The sequence below is a fragment of the Patagioenas fasciata genome, chromosome 3 (assembly GCF_037038585.1).
Source record: "Patagioenas fasciata isolate bPatFas1 chromosome 3, bPatFas1.hap1, whole genome shotgun sequence".
In the NCBI taxonomy this organism is placed as follows: domain Eukaryota; kingdom Metazoa; phylum Chordata; class Aves; order Columbiformes; family Columbidae; genus Patagioenas; species Patagioenas fasciata.
Genome location: NC_092522.1, coordinates 40470632 through 40488153, shown reverse-complemented (window position 1 = coordinate 40488153; position 17522 = coordinate 40470632). Strand labels below are relative to the sequence as shown.

The following is a 17522-nucleotide window of genomic DNA, read 5'->3' as shown; positions in this document are numbered from 1 at the left end:
TCATCTGCAAGCTCCCTGCACAAGCCCAAGTCTGCCAAGTCAGGACAAGGCTTTTGCTCTGCTACTTGCTTGCTTCATTTCCCTCAGGAACATGAACTCCACTATCTCATGGCTGCTACAGCACCAGCTACCATTAACCTTCATAACCACTTCTTCTGTATTAGTCAGGAGCAAATCCACTGGGCACCTCCCTTATTTGGACTGTTCAGCATTCACACTGAAAAAACCTGTGCCTCATACGCTTCTGAAATCTTCAGATGGTTAGCAACCTGCAGTACTGCCCTTCCAACATATGTCTGGATTGTAAAAGTCTTTCATGACACTCCCATGGCTTGTGATTGCAAGGCTTCTTCCAGTTGGTTTAATATGGCTTCACCCATCACCTCTTCTTGATTGGGCAGTCAGACAAGATGGGAGTTCCTGACTGGTATCACCCTTCACTTCCTCTTAGTGGTATCAGTTCTGACCTGCCAGGGAGGCACAGCTGGCTGATACCTACCCTGACAGCTTGTTCTTCTCCTCTTGCCAGACCCCTATAGTGTTCTCCTACTGGATGTCTGGAGATAAAGCGTTTTGTTCCTGGAAGTCAGAACCTTGCAGCCTCCACCTTTGTGGGAGTCCCATCCTCCAGGGCTGTATCAAAACACAGCTGTCCCTCCTTCTGTGACACATGTGGCTTGGGCTCTGGTGCCTGCATGATCTCTGTGAAGAACACTTCATTCTTCCATTTGCCTTTCCTGACACTATACAGTCTGCTCACCTTCACACACATTTCCTCCACATCTCACAGGAGAGACCAAAGTCATCTCCAGCCCTGGCTGCACGGATAAGCACCTGAGAGACAGTGGCATCAGGACTTTCATCCCAATTTCAAGCTAGGTCATTAGACCTCTGATGTGCCAGAGGTGATGACTGCTCAGCCAGCAGACCGTGTCTTGCTGTATGTCACTGTCATCATTATGCTGACTCAAGCAGTCTTGAGCAGCACTTTTGGGCTGCATGAGCATGCCTTTCCATGCCAACTGCCTTGCTCCTGCTTGCACACCCTGTTCCCAGAGCTCCTGGTTGCTGACACACCCTGAATGTCAGTGAAGTAAGAACTCAGATGCAAGTCTGCTCAGCTTCCTGGCAAGATCTCCCAGGCAGGCAACTTTTCACATTGGCTCCAGTAGCATTTCAGTGGACTCACAAATGCCAGTTGTGCCAGGGACCCACCATGAGACCCTACATTGGGGTCTGAAGCATTAAACTTCAGAAAAAAGGTGAATGAAGTGCTATGAGGCCATCAACAGAGAAACATTAAGGAAACTGAGCAAGGTATTAGTAAAACTTGAAGTGGTGTGCTGGATATAATTTTCATCACTCATATTCAAGAAAAATGAATGAAAACCATGCGATGAAAAGAATAATTGCCAGAATGATCAGAACAAGAAAAACTACATCCTGCAAGAGTTAAACAATCAGCATTAAGATTATGAATACATTAAAAGTATCTGTGGAATACACAGCATTTTCCTTCTCTCTTTAACCATACTCCAGTCTATTTAAGTTCTTTTCCGAATACAAGAACCTGTTGCCTATTTGCTCTGCAAAGCAAGCCGTGTTTTCAAATTCTTACTTAGGGTGTTCCTTTTTTCCTGCAAATAATCTTGAGCTGCTCTTACTATCTGCTGGACAACTCCAGTAACCAGTAGCTGGACTGAAGGAGGATCCCAGGTCAGAAGGAGGCGGTGAAGTACACTCAAGAGTTCAACACCAAGGAGCTACAGTAAAACAAAATACATATTAAAAAAAGTAATTAGGACTTAACAATTCCTAATTGTTAAGTCACTTGCTTATGATGAGCAAATACTGTTTTCATGCAAAAATAATGACAGTGAAAGACCAAGACCTAGAAAAAAGCTGATTGTTGCAACACTCATACAGTACCTGATCCTCTGCAATATGGATCCTGGCACAAGGGGAATCCAACAAAGTATGAAGTGCCTGTAAACAAGATGTAACATGCTCAACAGGCTCTTCAGGTCGTGGGGAACACAGAAACTGTATACTAACACCTGAAAAGAGTAATAATTAAAAAGAATGTTCACATCATCATAAAATCAAGTTTTCTTTTTAAAATTTCTTTACAAGTATAGCAGGTTCTTAACAACTTCAGAAAGATACATGTTTTTCTCGATTCTTCCTTTAAATGAGAGTTTATGTATTAGAAATAGCAGAATTGTATTTGCTTTCTCTTCTGCATCAAGTCTTTCCCAAAATTTGGCAGGAAAAATACTAAACAGTGACAGCAAGCAACTGAAGATTACTGAATGGAAATCCACACTTTCTTCTAAAGATCTGTAAGTCAGACTTATGAAGCCTTCAGTTGTAAATTGAGTTCTTTGAACTCTTTTAATGATAACTGAGATTAAATTAAGCCTAAAAATTATGCAATATTCAAATTATACATACAGCACTTAATTCTGGTTTTAAATATCTCTGTATCTCAGCAAGCTGTTAGCATCCTTCAGAATAAGTGATCATATCCACCTTTTAAAGTTGTTAGACAACTAAAAAGGGAAACAGTGAGTGGTACTCACAGACAAAAAACTGACACAAAAGGTACTGCATGCGACTTGTCAAATATTGGTCTCTCCTGAATCGTGTTTTTATGAGGGTGTGCGCTTTAATCAAACTTACAACCTTTGTGTCATTGAAGCATAACACTTTGTATCATCTGAATTATATTACAGCATAGAACAGTTCCTACTCATTTTATACAATTACATTAAAAAACTAGATATATGACTTGTCTATAAAAATCACAATCACACTGACAAATACTCTGTCAAAGCTATACAGAAGACAGGAGGCAGAGAAATATGGAGAGAAGGAGACAGAGATGTTTCAAAACATTACCATCCAGACATGTGATGCATTTTGAACGTCCCACTTTTCAAGCAAATATATTTTCTCACCCCTGTAACATTTTGTAGCATAATGTGCTGAATTCTGAACTTGTAACTCTTACCCAATATTAAGTGCATTCGATCTTTGTTTATCTCTGGCAAAGATTTAGTGGTAGGTGGAGTTCCAGGTGTCTGGTTTAACATAATTGCTGTAGCACGTTTCTGTGAATTGGGCACTGCTGCAGCAGTCTCTTCTGTTGACTCTGAAGCATTAAATCCTGTACTGTTTAGCCAAAGTGCCACTGCATGTAGTATGGGAGCCCAGGAGTTTCGGTAATGCAGTCTAGCTGTATCAATTGTTTCTGGAGTGTAAAATGCTCCCCCTGTTAAATCAGCAGAGCGAAGGTAAATTCTGAAATTCTCTGCAAATAATTGACAAAAAGCATGTACTCTGAATTTAGTAGCATATTTACTCTGGGTGTATTTGATCACATACACGTTTAGATGTAATCCTTGTTAGTGACAGTGCATTCCAATTCTCTTTGTGAAGGAGCAACATTAATACCTCTCATAAGAAAATGCAACGGCCACGATGAAGGAGTACGAGAACAAGAAAGACAAACTCATCAGATCCTGCAGCATTTTTCAGAGAGAATACTCGTTCTTAAATCAGTAAAACATTATAACTCAGTATCTGCTCTAATCTCAAGGGCTATGTTTTTCTTAGAGTAAACATCTTTTTGCATTTGATATCAAAGTATTAGAGATGTAGAAGTATTCTTAATTCTAAAAAGACACAGTTTTAATGATCTCTGTGATTCAGATAAATATCTTCATTGCAAACCGAAGTAAAAAAGAACACTCAAACTTCAAACATACTTTCTTACTATGCATAGGCAGAAATTTATCACTTGCATAAAAAATGTGCCTGCCAAATAATTTATAGAATAATTCTGAAGTTTCAACTAAGGGTTTCTTTCTGGTTTTCATGACAACACAAAAATAAATTCCAGTGCTTACCATCTGGTGGAAGCTGAGTAGCAAATTCAGCTGGTAAAGTTAAAAGCGCATAATCTTTCAGTGCAGCCAACCAGAGACGGCTAAGTGCAGGCAGCTCAGGTTGTACAAGTGTTATCAAACTGTCTGGTGGCAACTCGTCTATAGTACCAAAATCATCCTCATCCTCCTCTGTGCTCTTTAAAACACGCTTTGGTTTGGTCTCTGCTTCTTTCTTGATTTTCATGGCAACAACATACACCTAGAAGAAAAATAGATACGATAGTACATGCTGTGAGATCCTAAAAAGAAAAAAAGCAGCAGGCTTTCCAATGTGAAAGTAACAGATCTAATACACAGATGGCTGACTGGAAAATTACTGGGAAAAAGAGACTTACAGTTACCTTTTATTTCATTATTTTTTCTTTTATTTCTACCAGTATATAACAGCAATATAAATGGCACTTTCCTAAAAAAATGTGGCTACATGCTTTTTGACTCAAAAAGTGTCAATTACTGTTGCTCTACACAGACATATTGATTTAAACACCTGATTTAATTAAATCATTGCATCCTTAACACAAATTTTTCTTTCACCTACATTAAGAGCTACTAGATAAATTAGAGCAATTGTCACTTATAGTTGAGCAGATTCGGTATCATAAAGACAGGAAAATGGCTTACCATTTGCATAATTATACATACAGCTCCACAGCATGCAAGTAACATTTCAGGAAGCAAGGCAACGTAAATAGCGCTAACTTTGTCCTTTGTACATACTTGAAGATTTCTGGTATTCCAGCTATTCCCCAACAATATCTACATTAAGTCTGCCACTTATTATTAACACTTTGACAAACTTCTACTTAATTAATTGTAATAATATACCAGACTATATTAATGTTGTTTGTTCTTGGGGCAGGGGGGGGGGGGGGGTGTGGGTGGGGGTGTTTTGGTTGGTTGGTTTCTTTGTTTTCGGTTTCTTTTCCAGTTTAAGATCAATAAGATGAGAGGAAAATCAAAATCTGATAGGGTATGAGTGTATACACAGAGAAGTACAGTAAAACAAAGAATAACCAAGCATCACTGTAAATATGGATCAACAGAACAGAAGAAAAAGGAACAGAGAATGATATAAAGATGAAAACAACCCAAGACTGGAAATGCAACAGGTAACGAGAAGGGCGGGTGCAAAGTTCACTGGCTGAACAGCCAGTGAGGTGCAAGGCTACTATTACGCTGCAAAATATTTTCAAACTTTTAAATATGTAATGGTCAGTGTTTACCTCAGCCCATGCTTTCAGAACTGCAAGTTTTTCCATCGTAGTCGCACTCTCTCGATAAAGCTGGCTAGAAGATCCCTTTCCTGCTTGCACTTTATCCAGGGAAGAGACGAGAAGGTTGTGAACTCGGCGGAGGTCATTCAGGTCACTTACAACCCCACTTCCTATCCAAGTGCTACACACCTAGAAAACAAAGTTCAGAATCATTCTAAACTAGTACAAAACCCAACAACCTTACACATGAAAAAAAAAAAATCTGTAAGAAAACAAAAAACAAAGCAACCACCACAAAAAAATATTAGCAGCCCTCCTCCTCAATATAAAAAAGTCAAGGTTTTCCTTTTTCTTCCCCCATCCTTCCCCATGACACCGGAATTGCTCTTACAAAGGTTGTATTTGCATAGCATATTACAATGGAACTTAAGAGAGACACAGAAAATACTTTAAATCGTTTTTTAATACTCCATAAATAGGTAATAACAATTTTTGTATTCTGTTCCCAAGTGTGTGTTCAAATAATTCAAGTAATGGGTCATTGCATTCACTGTGAACACCATCTTGGAGAGCAATCAATAAAAGTACATCTTTAAAAACCCACACCTCTCAAATTATGTACTAAGTCTCCATACTAATGAGAAGCTTTCAAGATCATTGATGTCAAGAAGATAAAAATCATTAAACAACTGGGCTCTGATCTGGAACCAACAGTACCACATTCCAGAACAATCAACACCAGACATGGTGGACAGACAGTTGGGTGTCTCCTCACTTTTCTTTCAAATGAAATAAACATAAACAGGTACCTAAAATCTAAACATTGTACAGATCAGCTGCTCCTGTCCAGTGCTACACATTGGCATTTATCCTCTGAAACACATTCATGCCCAGACATAACACACGCAATAGAAGACTTTTGGTGCAGCTGCTTTTCTACAAAAAGGGACAAATTCTTCCAGAAGAGTTGCTTTGGATTCTGGTGGTAATTTTAGAAGGATGAGGAACAAAAGCAAAAAAAAAAAAAAAACAAACCACAGAATGCAAGTGGTTCAGGTTTTACAAATCCTTTTTTCCATGGCATTTTTGTCTTATCTCCAGTGTATTTATTTTGCTTTTAGAGATCCAGTTCCACTAAAGCCTTTGGGGAAGGGCCTCTCACGATTGGGAATGACAGACATATTCAAAGTAAACACAAAAAATGTCCCAAAGATGCACAGGACAAGGCTGCTGTCACAAATCCATAATTCATTTACAGTAGGACTAAGACCAGCCTTCACTCCTGCTGCTGGGCAAGTCAACGTTGTCTCATTAATGACATAAAACTAACAACATCAAACTCATTCAGTGTAGCTCATCTCCGTTCACGTAACTTCTAGAGAATGAGTTAAATATCCCAACAATTTGATCCTGTAAGTGCACACATGCACTCAAAACTGGTTGAATATGGAAGATTTTAACAAGTTACAAAGAAAGTTACATGTTTTCACACAAACTGCCTCTTCATCTAGTTAATAGCTTTAGATACACAGAAATTTTCCATAAGGTAACACGAGCATATTCTTTCGCATGTATAGATACCAAATTATGCCATATTTTATCTATCCTTAAAAGTTTTGCTGTAAATTAAGACTATAAAATAACAACACAAAATCATAATCCTGCCACATCAAGATTTACTAAACAGAAGTGACACACACAAAATTATCATATTAAAACTGATGTTGGCATAACTAAACAAACTGGTGTTTTAAACTACAGCAGTCATTTAGCTGTGTAAACCACACACCAGATACTACTACAGCTACAGTACTGATAGCTGATTTAAAATACAGTAGCAAAAGACAATACACAATAAAAAACACACACAAAAAATACTCTTTCACTGAATTTTCACTGAGAGGTTGTTACTACACTTGTAATGAGAATGATCGCTGCTTTTAAAAATGTCAAAGAGTGTATTAATCCAAATAAAACTTTTGAGCTTAAAGGTAAATTATCAGCAATCCGAATAAATGATCAGACTGAAAGGCATCTCAATAAATACATCACTATTGGTCTCGTTAAGCAAGGTTGTGGATTTTCATATTTGGTTTTGTTGTTTGGCGTTTTTTATCTTTTTGTGTGTGCGTATGTTTTATTGGTGGTGGGTTGGTGGGTTCTTTTTGGTTGGTTGGATTTTTGTTATTGTTGGTTTGGTTTTGTTTTTCTTTTAGTAACAAATGCAGAACTGACATGCAGACATAATTAGTTTCAGGAAGACCAGATATTCTCTCATGTAGCTCCTAAAAAGGACTTTTGCACTTCTGAGGAACAAAATACATTACTAAGAGACTCAAAAAACATTGCAAAATCATCATGGCTTTGGTTTTGCAAATTCTTCCAGCCATTTGCTACTACTTTTCTTCTGCAACCTTCTTCCAAAAAGAAGGAAAATCAGTTTGGCTTATACAATCTGAACATTTCCCTCTGTACCTGGCAGGCCTTTGCAGTTATATCAGATGGTGTATCTTGGGAAAAAGCTGGCCTCAGAGCAGCTCCAACCTGTTGAGAGGAAAAAAAAATTAAATATTTAACTACTTAAAAAATAGTGACACAACATTCTTGAGCTCACCTTCTTTAAGACTCAAATACACATACAGCACAAACAAGACAAGATTTTGGCATTACAGTTACATCCCAAACTTATCCTTCTTGTCTATCAGACATTTGCAATAGAATTCTTTAAACAACAGAATCCTAAACCAGATTTTTTCTTCTTGCCCGCTGCCTTTTTAAGCCTCTACCTTTATCAAATATGGGATATTATCTTTCTTCTGTTACTGAGTATCCTTTTAATCATGAAAGTATCACAGGTGCAGCTTATGCTAAGGCTCAAGAAGCCGATGACTTTTTTAATGTCCAAAGGAATAATGATGTGAAATCAAACATTTATGGTTGGATGAGAAATTCTGACCAAAAAAGCCTTTTAGGCAGTTGTTATAAGGCAGCATTTTTCAGAAACAAAAGGAACCAAGTCAAAGACAAAGAAGCAATTGATACAACACTACAGTAGGAAGACGAAAAAGGCAAGAAATGAAAAGGATGTAAGCCTGACTTTAAAAGATATTTGCAAAGATCTTGAAGACACAGTGAGGACAAAAGAGGTGAAAGAGTTAACCTATGCAACAACATAAAGCAATAATGCCCCAAAATAAATCTTCAGCTGTTCACTTCCCATTCCTATATTTTGTAGTTTTTATCTAAACAGAAGTATATTCACTAATTCCCAAGAAACTACATTTAAGAGACTCAGTCTGGAACTGAATCAGCATTATCTTCCAATTCCTAACTCTACAAATGAAATGCCACTCTTGCGAAAAATTAAATGTAACTTGTAATTTGCCTTTCAAGAATCAATAGGTACTGAATTTTTAAATTTCATAAGCTGCTATAATAAATAGGAAGAGATACAAAAAATAAATTTTGAAGAGGTAAATAAAAGTCTCTTTAGTACATTTTCACACACACAAATCCCTTTTGAAGTTACAAAATGTTCTCAAAGCTAATACCGGCATATTGGCATAAATATACAATTTCCTGAACTTATAAAGGATGTCTCACATTAGCCTGATATTGCTCCAGTATCACATGGCCTGGAAACTCTGGCTCAGGAACTGATGCAAATTTCTTGATAATGTCTTCAAGAGCCTGAAGACCCGCCATTCTTAACTGGTTGCTGTGATCAGTCGCAGCCATGAATGCCATTCGAATAAGGTCAGAGAGATGGAGTACTAAGAAGTCATCTTAGAATGAAACAGAAAGAACTATTTAGTAACTTGAAAGATAGCTACCATAACAGATATTTGTAACATTTTCCTCATTGACATGTACAAATTTTACCTATTTTACCTTTTTTAAAGGTCCACAATTAGAGTACACAAGAAGGCAGGAAAGAATCTGGGTTTTTTCTCCTTAAAGTGATACAAGGACTTTTGTTCCCAAGACAACCTTAAAATTTAAGCCCAAATTTGAAACAAAAATATATGAGATACAGAAATTGCTTTGAGTATGTATATATGGCTGAGTACCTTAGAAGAGATTAGAATGTTTAGTAAAGCTAATTTTAGTGCGGTCCCCCAAATCTACAAGGCAATTCCTGCTTGAGTCCTATGCTTATAGTGACCCCTGCTGATAAAGGAAAACCTCGTCAGGTTTAAACACCTAAAAACTTCCACATCCAAGGCTGCAAGTAAGCGGCAGACAACATGCAGAAAAGAACAATACATAACTAAGTAACATTTCTGGAAGGATTATTCTCCTCTATTTTTATTAATTTCATTTCTTTCCTTACTCTCAATTTGAAACTACCAGATGTTGTACAACCAATATGAAACCGAATTATTTAAAAGCATAATGTCAAGGATGACTAACAAAAAGCACAAGTTCTAACAGCTCTACATATTTCAAGTCACAAGGTAAAAAAAGTTTATTTTGTAGCTGAAACTTTTCAGAGGAATGTCAGTTAGAAGACTGGAAATCACTTAGAAATTATGAAGTGATAAAATCTGTGTTTACTTTTTCAGACCATCACAGATGTCAGCAAAATTTAAGCATTTTGGAAGCTTTTACAATGATACCAAACACATCAAGTGCACTTTAAATAAACTGAGAGACATAAACTCTCAAGATTATTATATGCAGTCATCTGCAGGATCCTATTAGCAGTAGTAATACTATTATTTTCTCTGTAATACAACCCTATCTCAAAACAAACTTTCCCAAAACTTTTCCCTCTTACTCTTCAAACAGTGACCTCAGCCTGAAATCAAATCAGAAACAAGATTCTTGCAAAACCAATAGACAGTGCTGGAACTAGGCTGCACCAAAGCAACATATGCAAAGACCTAAATCAGTCTCCATACCATACCAGACACTCTCAACAACACAGACACTAAACACCATTAATCCCATGCATTCTAGGATGGTCGTGATATTCATCCTACCTACACAAAGTCCTCATGAGTGCCACATGGGGGAAAGCAAACAATCACTATGCACCAGAACTAATACACATGGACGACTCAAGGACAGAAATTTCCCACCATCTGTTAAAAAATGTTTCTTCACAAAACAACTATGTCATCTCTGACCTCTCAATTTTGACCCTCTAACTCATAAGAGTATCTTCAAAACACGAGCTTTAAAACTAATATTCATCACTGTCATGTACACCAAAAGAATTATCTTTATAAAGCGGCTGTCCTTCTGTAACTCTCTCACATCTCGCACTCCGCAACCAATGCCACAGCAATAATTAACTGGTCTTATCTCTTTTCTTTCCTAGCATCCCTTCAGTCTGGAGATGCAAATATAATCTCTGAAGTCTAAGTCATTGCAATCATTACATTAAACTTAGAGAGACTGTTACCAGCTCACCATTATCTAGAAGTTCACTGCTTCTGTTTCAGACTAGAGAAAAGGTTTCCAAATCTAAAGGGTTTTTTTCCAATCAGATCAGTCTGTCAGAATTTATATTCTCCAGCAAACCTCATTCCTTGTGTTCATGGTACAGTACCTACAATGGTTACAGTTAAACTACAGTTTTATTGCCTTTTCCTGGTCATTTCCTTTGTTTCTAATCATTTGAATGCAAGGATAACTGCTTATACTTTTTTTCTTTGTTATGTAATGTTAAGCTGTAAAGAGGTGTCAAAAAATACTAAAAAAACTATCCATGTCCTATAATTACTTTTTGGGTTTTTAAGTCTGGCCGAACGAGCCAGTGCCAGATCAAAGTGCGCCTTGTTCACATTCTCACACAGCATGATAACACGGCACAGACAGTCTGCTGCAAACACACGAGTTGCCCAGCGAGGTGCTACAGAAGGCTTGGATTTATCCTCTTCACCCAAGGTGGTAAACATCGTATCGTCATCCATCTCATCCTTCTTCTCTGCTTCCTCATCCTTCCCTCCTCCCAAGGGAGCAGCTGTGCTCATGTCTACAACAGAGAACAATTTAAAAAAAATAATAAATCCCAGTTACAATCTACAGAAGGACATATTTGAGCCTTTCCTTAACACTCAGATTCAAACCACACCAATTATTTTGTTGAAACAACAATATTTTAAAAATTGTAGAAAGGCATAGGAACATCAGTAAAATGAATGTTTTTCACTTCTAATCTGGGCTGTATTACCCTTTATTTGGTTTAAATGAAATGAAAAACAGTGCTGTAATGTTAATGCTCCACAGATACCAAGCATAGCTGAATCCCATATGTAAATTTCTCAGCTTTGAAAATTAGCCTGTTAAATTGCCAGTACACAGGGTAAGGAGATTACAAGGGTCAGAATCAAGAAATCAGCTTGTCTTTGAACTGTTCAGCTCCTGTTTCAAATAAAAGCTACAATGCATGTTAAACTGCAACAAAACTACAAAGTTCCATACCATGGGACAGATATGCAGCCGAGTAGGCAGTTTATGGCATCCACAAATGGGTTTAACATTCAAAGAAATATTTTCTAAGTATGATTGTGAGACCTCACTTCAGAAAAAAAAAAAAAAAAAATAGCTTCAGTAATCACAAAAAAATCCCCAAAAACCCAAGCAAGGACAAAAAGCATCTCACCAAGCACGCATATAGACTTCTGCTATTCAGAAAAGAGAACATAATGTCTTAATGACAAGGTCTATATTAGCAAAATGCCAAGATACTGACTAAAATTACTCTGGCAATAATTAGAGGAGAATAAGAAGAAATTATTGCAAGAGTAACCCATTCCAACTAAGGCATGCACCTTATAAAGTCTAAATTTAAGCAGCCAAATAGCCAAGCCAGTCAATAGAGAGAGAAAGAGGCTACAGCAAATCAAACATGGAAGAAGCCAATTCATAACAAGAGTGTTTTGAGAAGGCATCCAGAAACTTATCTGGCAGATCTGTAAATCTCTGCTTAAAAAGCAAAACAGATTTTGTTCACATGCCAGTTAGCTGGATCAAAGGATTTCAAAATGAAGCTGCTGGCTTATTACAGTACAGCTGAGAGAAATTTATTTAAATAAATTCTCTTAGAGATTATTTCACCTACTAATAAATAAGAGATTGGACAACCATGTTAAAACCCAGCCCACATGAAATAAGAGAAGGACATGTCAACGACAAACAGGGGAAACAAGGTCTTTCTCTCTGCGTATACGGTAACTACAGGGTAACCAGTATATATGGTAACTACATTGCATAAAGAAATCGCTGGTAGCATTACTCATCAGTAAACGTAAAACTGGTAACATTCAGAAAGACCTTCAGGATGAACTCACTGAATGCCAATAAACAAGTATAAATGCAAGGGAAATGAGCAAGATCTGCGTCACAACTATCCTACAAGCTGAAAAACAGGAATAAGGTCTCAGAGAACAAGATCTGTGCAAACAAGTCTGCTAAGCTGAACAAGCAGCAAAAGTTTCATCACCATGGTAATCCAACATCACATCAGCAACTCGCAAAACCTCATAAAAGAAAGCTCAGTGTGTACAGCACTCTTCCTTCTGTACAGTCCTGATGTATACAGGCTAAAAAGAACGTGTCTGCTTTCATTAAGATATTGAAATGTCAGAGTAACAATCACACTGTTTCTCCACTGGAAATCCTACTTTAAGGCAGCTAACTTTTTACTCTTAAAAGCAATAGTCTAAAACTTAACTTTGATGATTTCTTCTTTCTAATGAAGTTTTAATGCATTATAACCATAGTTGTGTATACAATGTAAGCTATGTATCAACTAGGATAAAAGACAAACTCCAAACAAATACTGCCAGAAGATGCTAATACTAAGGACATCCTGTCTTATACGTGAACACTATACAACACTTACCACTGGAAGCTGCAAGGACATCCTTACAAAGCATTAGCCAGTGAGAAAGGTTTCCTACTGCCAGTGATGAAAGCATATGTCCCAGAGTATCATGGATATCTGAGCACAACTTCCGATCAGTCTCCCGATCCAACATTCCAAAAAGGACACCTTCGAGTCCTGTCTCTGTTATATTAACCCCCTGATGCCGGGAATGAGCATCTCGCCGAGAACCAGGTCCTGGTGCAAAAGGATTAATATCTGCAAAATGATAATAAGAAATGTTTTCTGAAATCAGTAACTCAGTTTTAAAATTTGGAATAACAGACTACAGTTGGACATTGTGTATGTGTGTGCCTATAATTCAAGCAACAATACACCAAGATTTTACTGAATTTCTTCCAAATTAGCACTAGAAAGATTTTAATAGAGGAATTAATTTAATTGTTCCTCCTAGTTTTATTTTAAAAAGTCTCTCTCTCTTCAAGGTACCTACCCCATGAATTTGTAAAAATCCCTATTAGTACTGAACTCTAAAGAATCTTTCCAGAGAAACACAGATTTAACTGGTGTGATTTAATACAAGTAAGCTCATGATCCTACATTTGTAGGAGACTCTTCTGGTAGCACTGTTGAGCCTCCTATTTTCAGAATAAAATTACAAGTCAGAATTGAACCAACCAGCAAAGTCCACTGGTTTTGCAGATGTGCTGCTAACAAAATATACCACAATCAGATATCTCAATCAAACAGCATACAATTAAGCCAATTTTCAAAAGAGCAAGACCTAAAATAACAGAAAAACTATTAAATGTTTCCATTGTGTATACACTGAGTTACCTATTTGATTGCCACTTTTAATGTAGCAGAGAAATTTAAGTCTGAACTTCACAAAAAATTAAACTAGAAGTGAAGTTCAGGAGGTAAGCAAGAGTGTGGCCAGAAGTTACTGGAGCTGAAAAGGATGGTTTGAATTTTGTGCTCTGTTGCTGGGAGGCCGGTTCCCACACCCCTCTGAAGGCAAAGCACACAAACACTCATATGTGCACTCAACTGTTGCAAAAAGGCCACATGAGAGAAATACTTACTGATGCCACTGTTTTCTTTGTCTCCAGCATTTTTTGCTAAGCTCATGGCGTATTCACATACTTCTGCTGCTTCCCTCTGAGCAAGCTGTCGTAAACATGCCACTGCAGCTCGGCGAAGCAGCAAGTGGGAGCTGCACAAATGAACCTAAAAATCAGAACCATTATAGGTGAGTGAACTGCTGCACCCCCATATGAATAAATAAGTGCTAGAGGACTAACAGCATTCTACTCTTCAATCACATGCCCATGTGTGAGCTGCTGGGTACCAAGCTCTTTACAAGATCTTGAAAGTACACAAATAAGCACTTTTTATAATGTAAAAATATGAAAATAAAGCTGACATATACAGAGCTGACAGCTGTTATCTGGTTGAAGAGGTAAGAGCTCAAATATTGGAACTACTGTAACAGTGTGATTTAGATTACACTTTCCAAATCTGTTACACTCTTCTGTACCACTCAATCTCACATTCTGCTATACTTGTAAATCACATTCTTTTAAACAAAAAGACATCATCAGGTGCTCCACACATGACATCTATCATAAAAAACTTTCATTTCAACTTGTACTGGAATTTATAGCATACATTTTTCTAAGTGCCTCTCAATAACACAGCTTCAGATTTCTTTGCTAACCAACACTGGCTTCTAATTCCTTTTGAATCACCTCAAGTACAAGCAAATATTTTTCTTAGAGAAGAATTGTGCATGGTCCCTATTTTCCTGAAAGGAAAAAACTGCACAGAGAATTGTATGTTTTTCCACAGTGGAAGAGATGAAGTGTCATCTTTAAGAAACTCTGATTCTTTAGCTACCCATGGGAATTTGTTTTTAATAAACTGAACACACATTTGCTTTCTCAGTTTTAGGTTATTATGTGGATAGAAATTGCTTTCCTAAGTGAAACGGCTGTATAGCTCATAAAGCGTTTTAACAGTAGATCTTTATTCCACATATGAATATACAAGATTCTAGTCCTGAAAAAACAAGCAGACTTTAAAGAACCTCTAAATATGACACTGAGGTTGTTTTAAGGGAACTAAGACACAGAACATTTGAGGGACTTTATTAATGGAAAGCGTATTCCCTGGTTTAAGTTACAAAACAACTAGTAGTTGTGAAGCCAATGCAGGAAGAAGAAACGAAGTTAGACTGTGGAACTGTGTGGCTTAATTTTGACACCTGGCATTAACTCCATTCAAAACGAGTTTGAAGGCAATGAAGGGTTTGTTAATGGGGCAGGTAAAGTAGATCTTGCCAACATACCTATGCAGGATACTATGCAGTATAAAGAAATGCCCAAAACAATTCAGAGGAATACTTATCAAACTAAGTATGACTTGGAAGTAAGGACTACGAGAAAAAAAGGAGGAAAACAGCTTTTGTTCAGTGAAGGACCATCAAGGAACAGGAAAGAGACAGCAGAAAATCCTGGAAAAAGTTTTCAAAACAGCACTAGTCATTGTTCTGTGAACTTCATTGTCCATAATATTACCCATCAGTACTTGCAGAGTAAATGGCTATAGGGATTGTTTCACATGTTGTACACAGTATTCTTATAAAAGGGTCTACCTACTTTTGGGTACATGGCACCTATTTCATGCAAAATTTTGTGAAAGGACCAATGGCAGGTTCAGGGAACACACTGCACTCCTAGGAGCACCCCAAAGTGTAGGGCAGAAGCAATAGTAAGCATGAAAAGGGAAGCATGTAACAATGTGAGGCTGCCCTACGCCAAGTCTGGGGGGCAGGCTAAAAAGAAGTTCCAATGTTGACTAGGTAGGATTACATTCCTCCAGGTAACACACAACTACCATTTCCACAATTAATGAACAAAACACTTTGCCAAACATCCAACAGATACAGAGAAACTTTTCAAATTTTTCTTTATTGGACTGCTGGACCCTCTAAAATATTTTTTTTCAATAGTAATAACAACTAAAAAAACCTACACCAGAACACACACCCACACACACCACCTTTCCTCCTACAGTCATATTTGGCATGTTTACGGTTCCAGCCTCTGCCTCACGTCCAGGCTTCGGCCTGGACTTACTGACAGAACACTAAAGGAGGGAGAAAGCAATGCTAACAACAGCAGCACAAGAATTTAAATGTCAGCATCTACTATGCTGACAGTGGTAAAATAAATCCAAAATCTCCTGCCTTTCCCCTACTCACTCACTGCCCTCTGTGCATGCTATCAGAGGAAACAGAGTGTTTCAGCATCTTTTTACTCAGTCATATTATATACTTACTCTTGCTATCTTGTGCTCTCTAGGGTGAAAGAGAATCAGACCCTACAACTTCAATTTGGGTAGCATTCTGGAAAGATCTAAAATGGCTTGGGGAGAGACATCTTCTTATTGCACTTCAGTTTTTTTACAGATGTGTCTTGCTTATACACACATGTATCCCTGACATCTTGCTAAGTGCTTCTCCTGTCCTCTGCTAAGCATGTAAATAAAACTTTGAGGAACAAAAGGGATGCATTCTGTACTCACACAGAGACTGGGAACCAGACTGGACAGGTTGACATGCCGTGGTGCAAACATATGAAGCTGCTGAAGGCAGGATATGGCAGCTGCCTGAACAAGTGAGTCCGAATGGTCTTGTGTGATTGCACATCCCACCAAACAGGAAGAACGGATTGTTGAAATTGTAGCTCCATTACCTAATAATTTTATAGGATATCCTTAACACAGCAAAATCTTTGTACGACAACAGTAGACTTTAAACCCTTGAGAAACAAGAATTTTTAATGCTTTTAAATTCACAGATTAAGATGCAACTTTTCTGAATTCCTACCACAAATCAGTTGAATTACAACTTCAAAGAAACACTACAGAGCGTTTCAATATCTCTTTTTTAACTCAGTTAAACAATGTCCTGTTCAAATGAAATGTTGGATCAATAACCTTCAGTCAGAAATACTTTGAGAATATCTTGCTAGGACATGAAACCAGTAAAATTATCCAAATTTCGATTTTGAAAGTCTCTTTCATTCTATACATATGGGCAACATTTCATGCACTGAACCATTTCCTAACATACCAGGTATAGTGTTTGGCATGAAAAGATCTTATCCTCTACAGCAAGGTACAGTGATTTAAGAATTTTAAGAATGAGTGGAAATGTGCTATAGTTCACATCATTGACAATGACATCAAACTTAAGCTCTTGCCATAAATTAAAAATAAAATGAACATTTGCTAAAACAGCAGAGGAAAAAAATATTTCCTCTTGCCCCTCTACACACAAAAATAAACGTGGAAATATATGCAGCAAGGGTGTTTTTCATCTAATTTGCCATTAGCCAGAACACCATACATCACTGCAACTTCTTTATACAAATCTCAAACTGCAGTCAAAAAAGCCCCAAGCAGTCATAAGTAGAATCAGAAGTGAGGTTGCTTGCACGACTGTAACTGAATTTG

General features: G+C 37.4%; 1 protein-coding gene across 4 annotated transcripts in view; it reads right to left on the bottom strand.

The window, feature by feature from the left end:
• The window catches only part of HEATR5B (HEAT repeat containing 5B), a 60451-nt gene that overhangs the window by 15799 nt on the left and 27130 nt on the right, over nt 1-17522 (bottom strand). For all 4 annotated transcript variants that reach the window (XM_065834302.2, XM_065834301.2, XM_065834303.2 and 1 more), the window contains 11 exons: nt 16590-16759; nt 14087-14231; nt 13020-13259; nt 10896-11147; nt 8768-8949; nt 7640-7708; nt 5174-5353; nt 3912-4149; nt 3014-3274; nt 1930-2057; nt 1619-1763 (listed from right to left, as the gene is read on the bottom strand). In XM_065834302.2, coding sequence (XP_065690374.1) covers nt 1619-1763; nt 1930-2057; nt 3014-3274; nt 3912-4149; nt 5174-5353; nt 7640-7708; nt 8768-8949; nt 10896-11147; nt 13020-13259; nt 14087-14231; nt 16590-16759 — 2010 coding nt within the window. The remainder of the gene's footprint in view (nt 1-1618; nt 1764-1929; nt 2058-3013; nt 3275-3911; nt 4150-5173; nt 5354-7639; nt 7709-8767; nt 8950-10895; nt 11148-13019; nt 13260-14086; nt 14232-16589; nt 16760-17522) is intronic.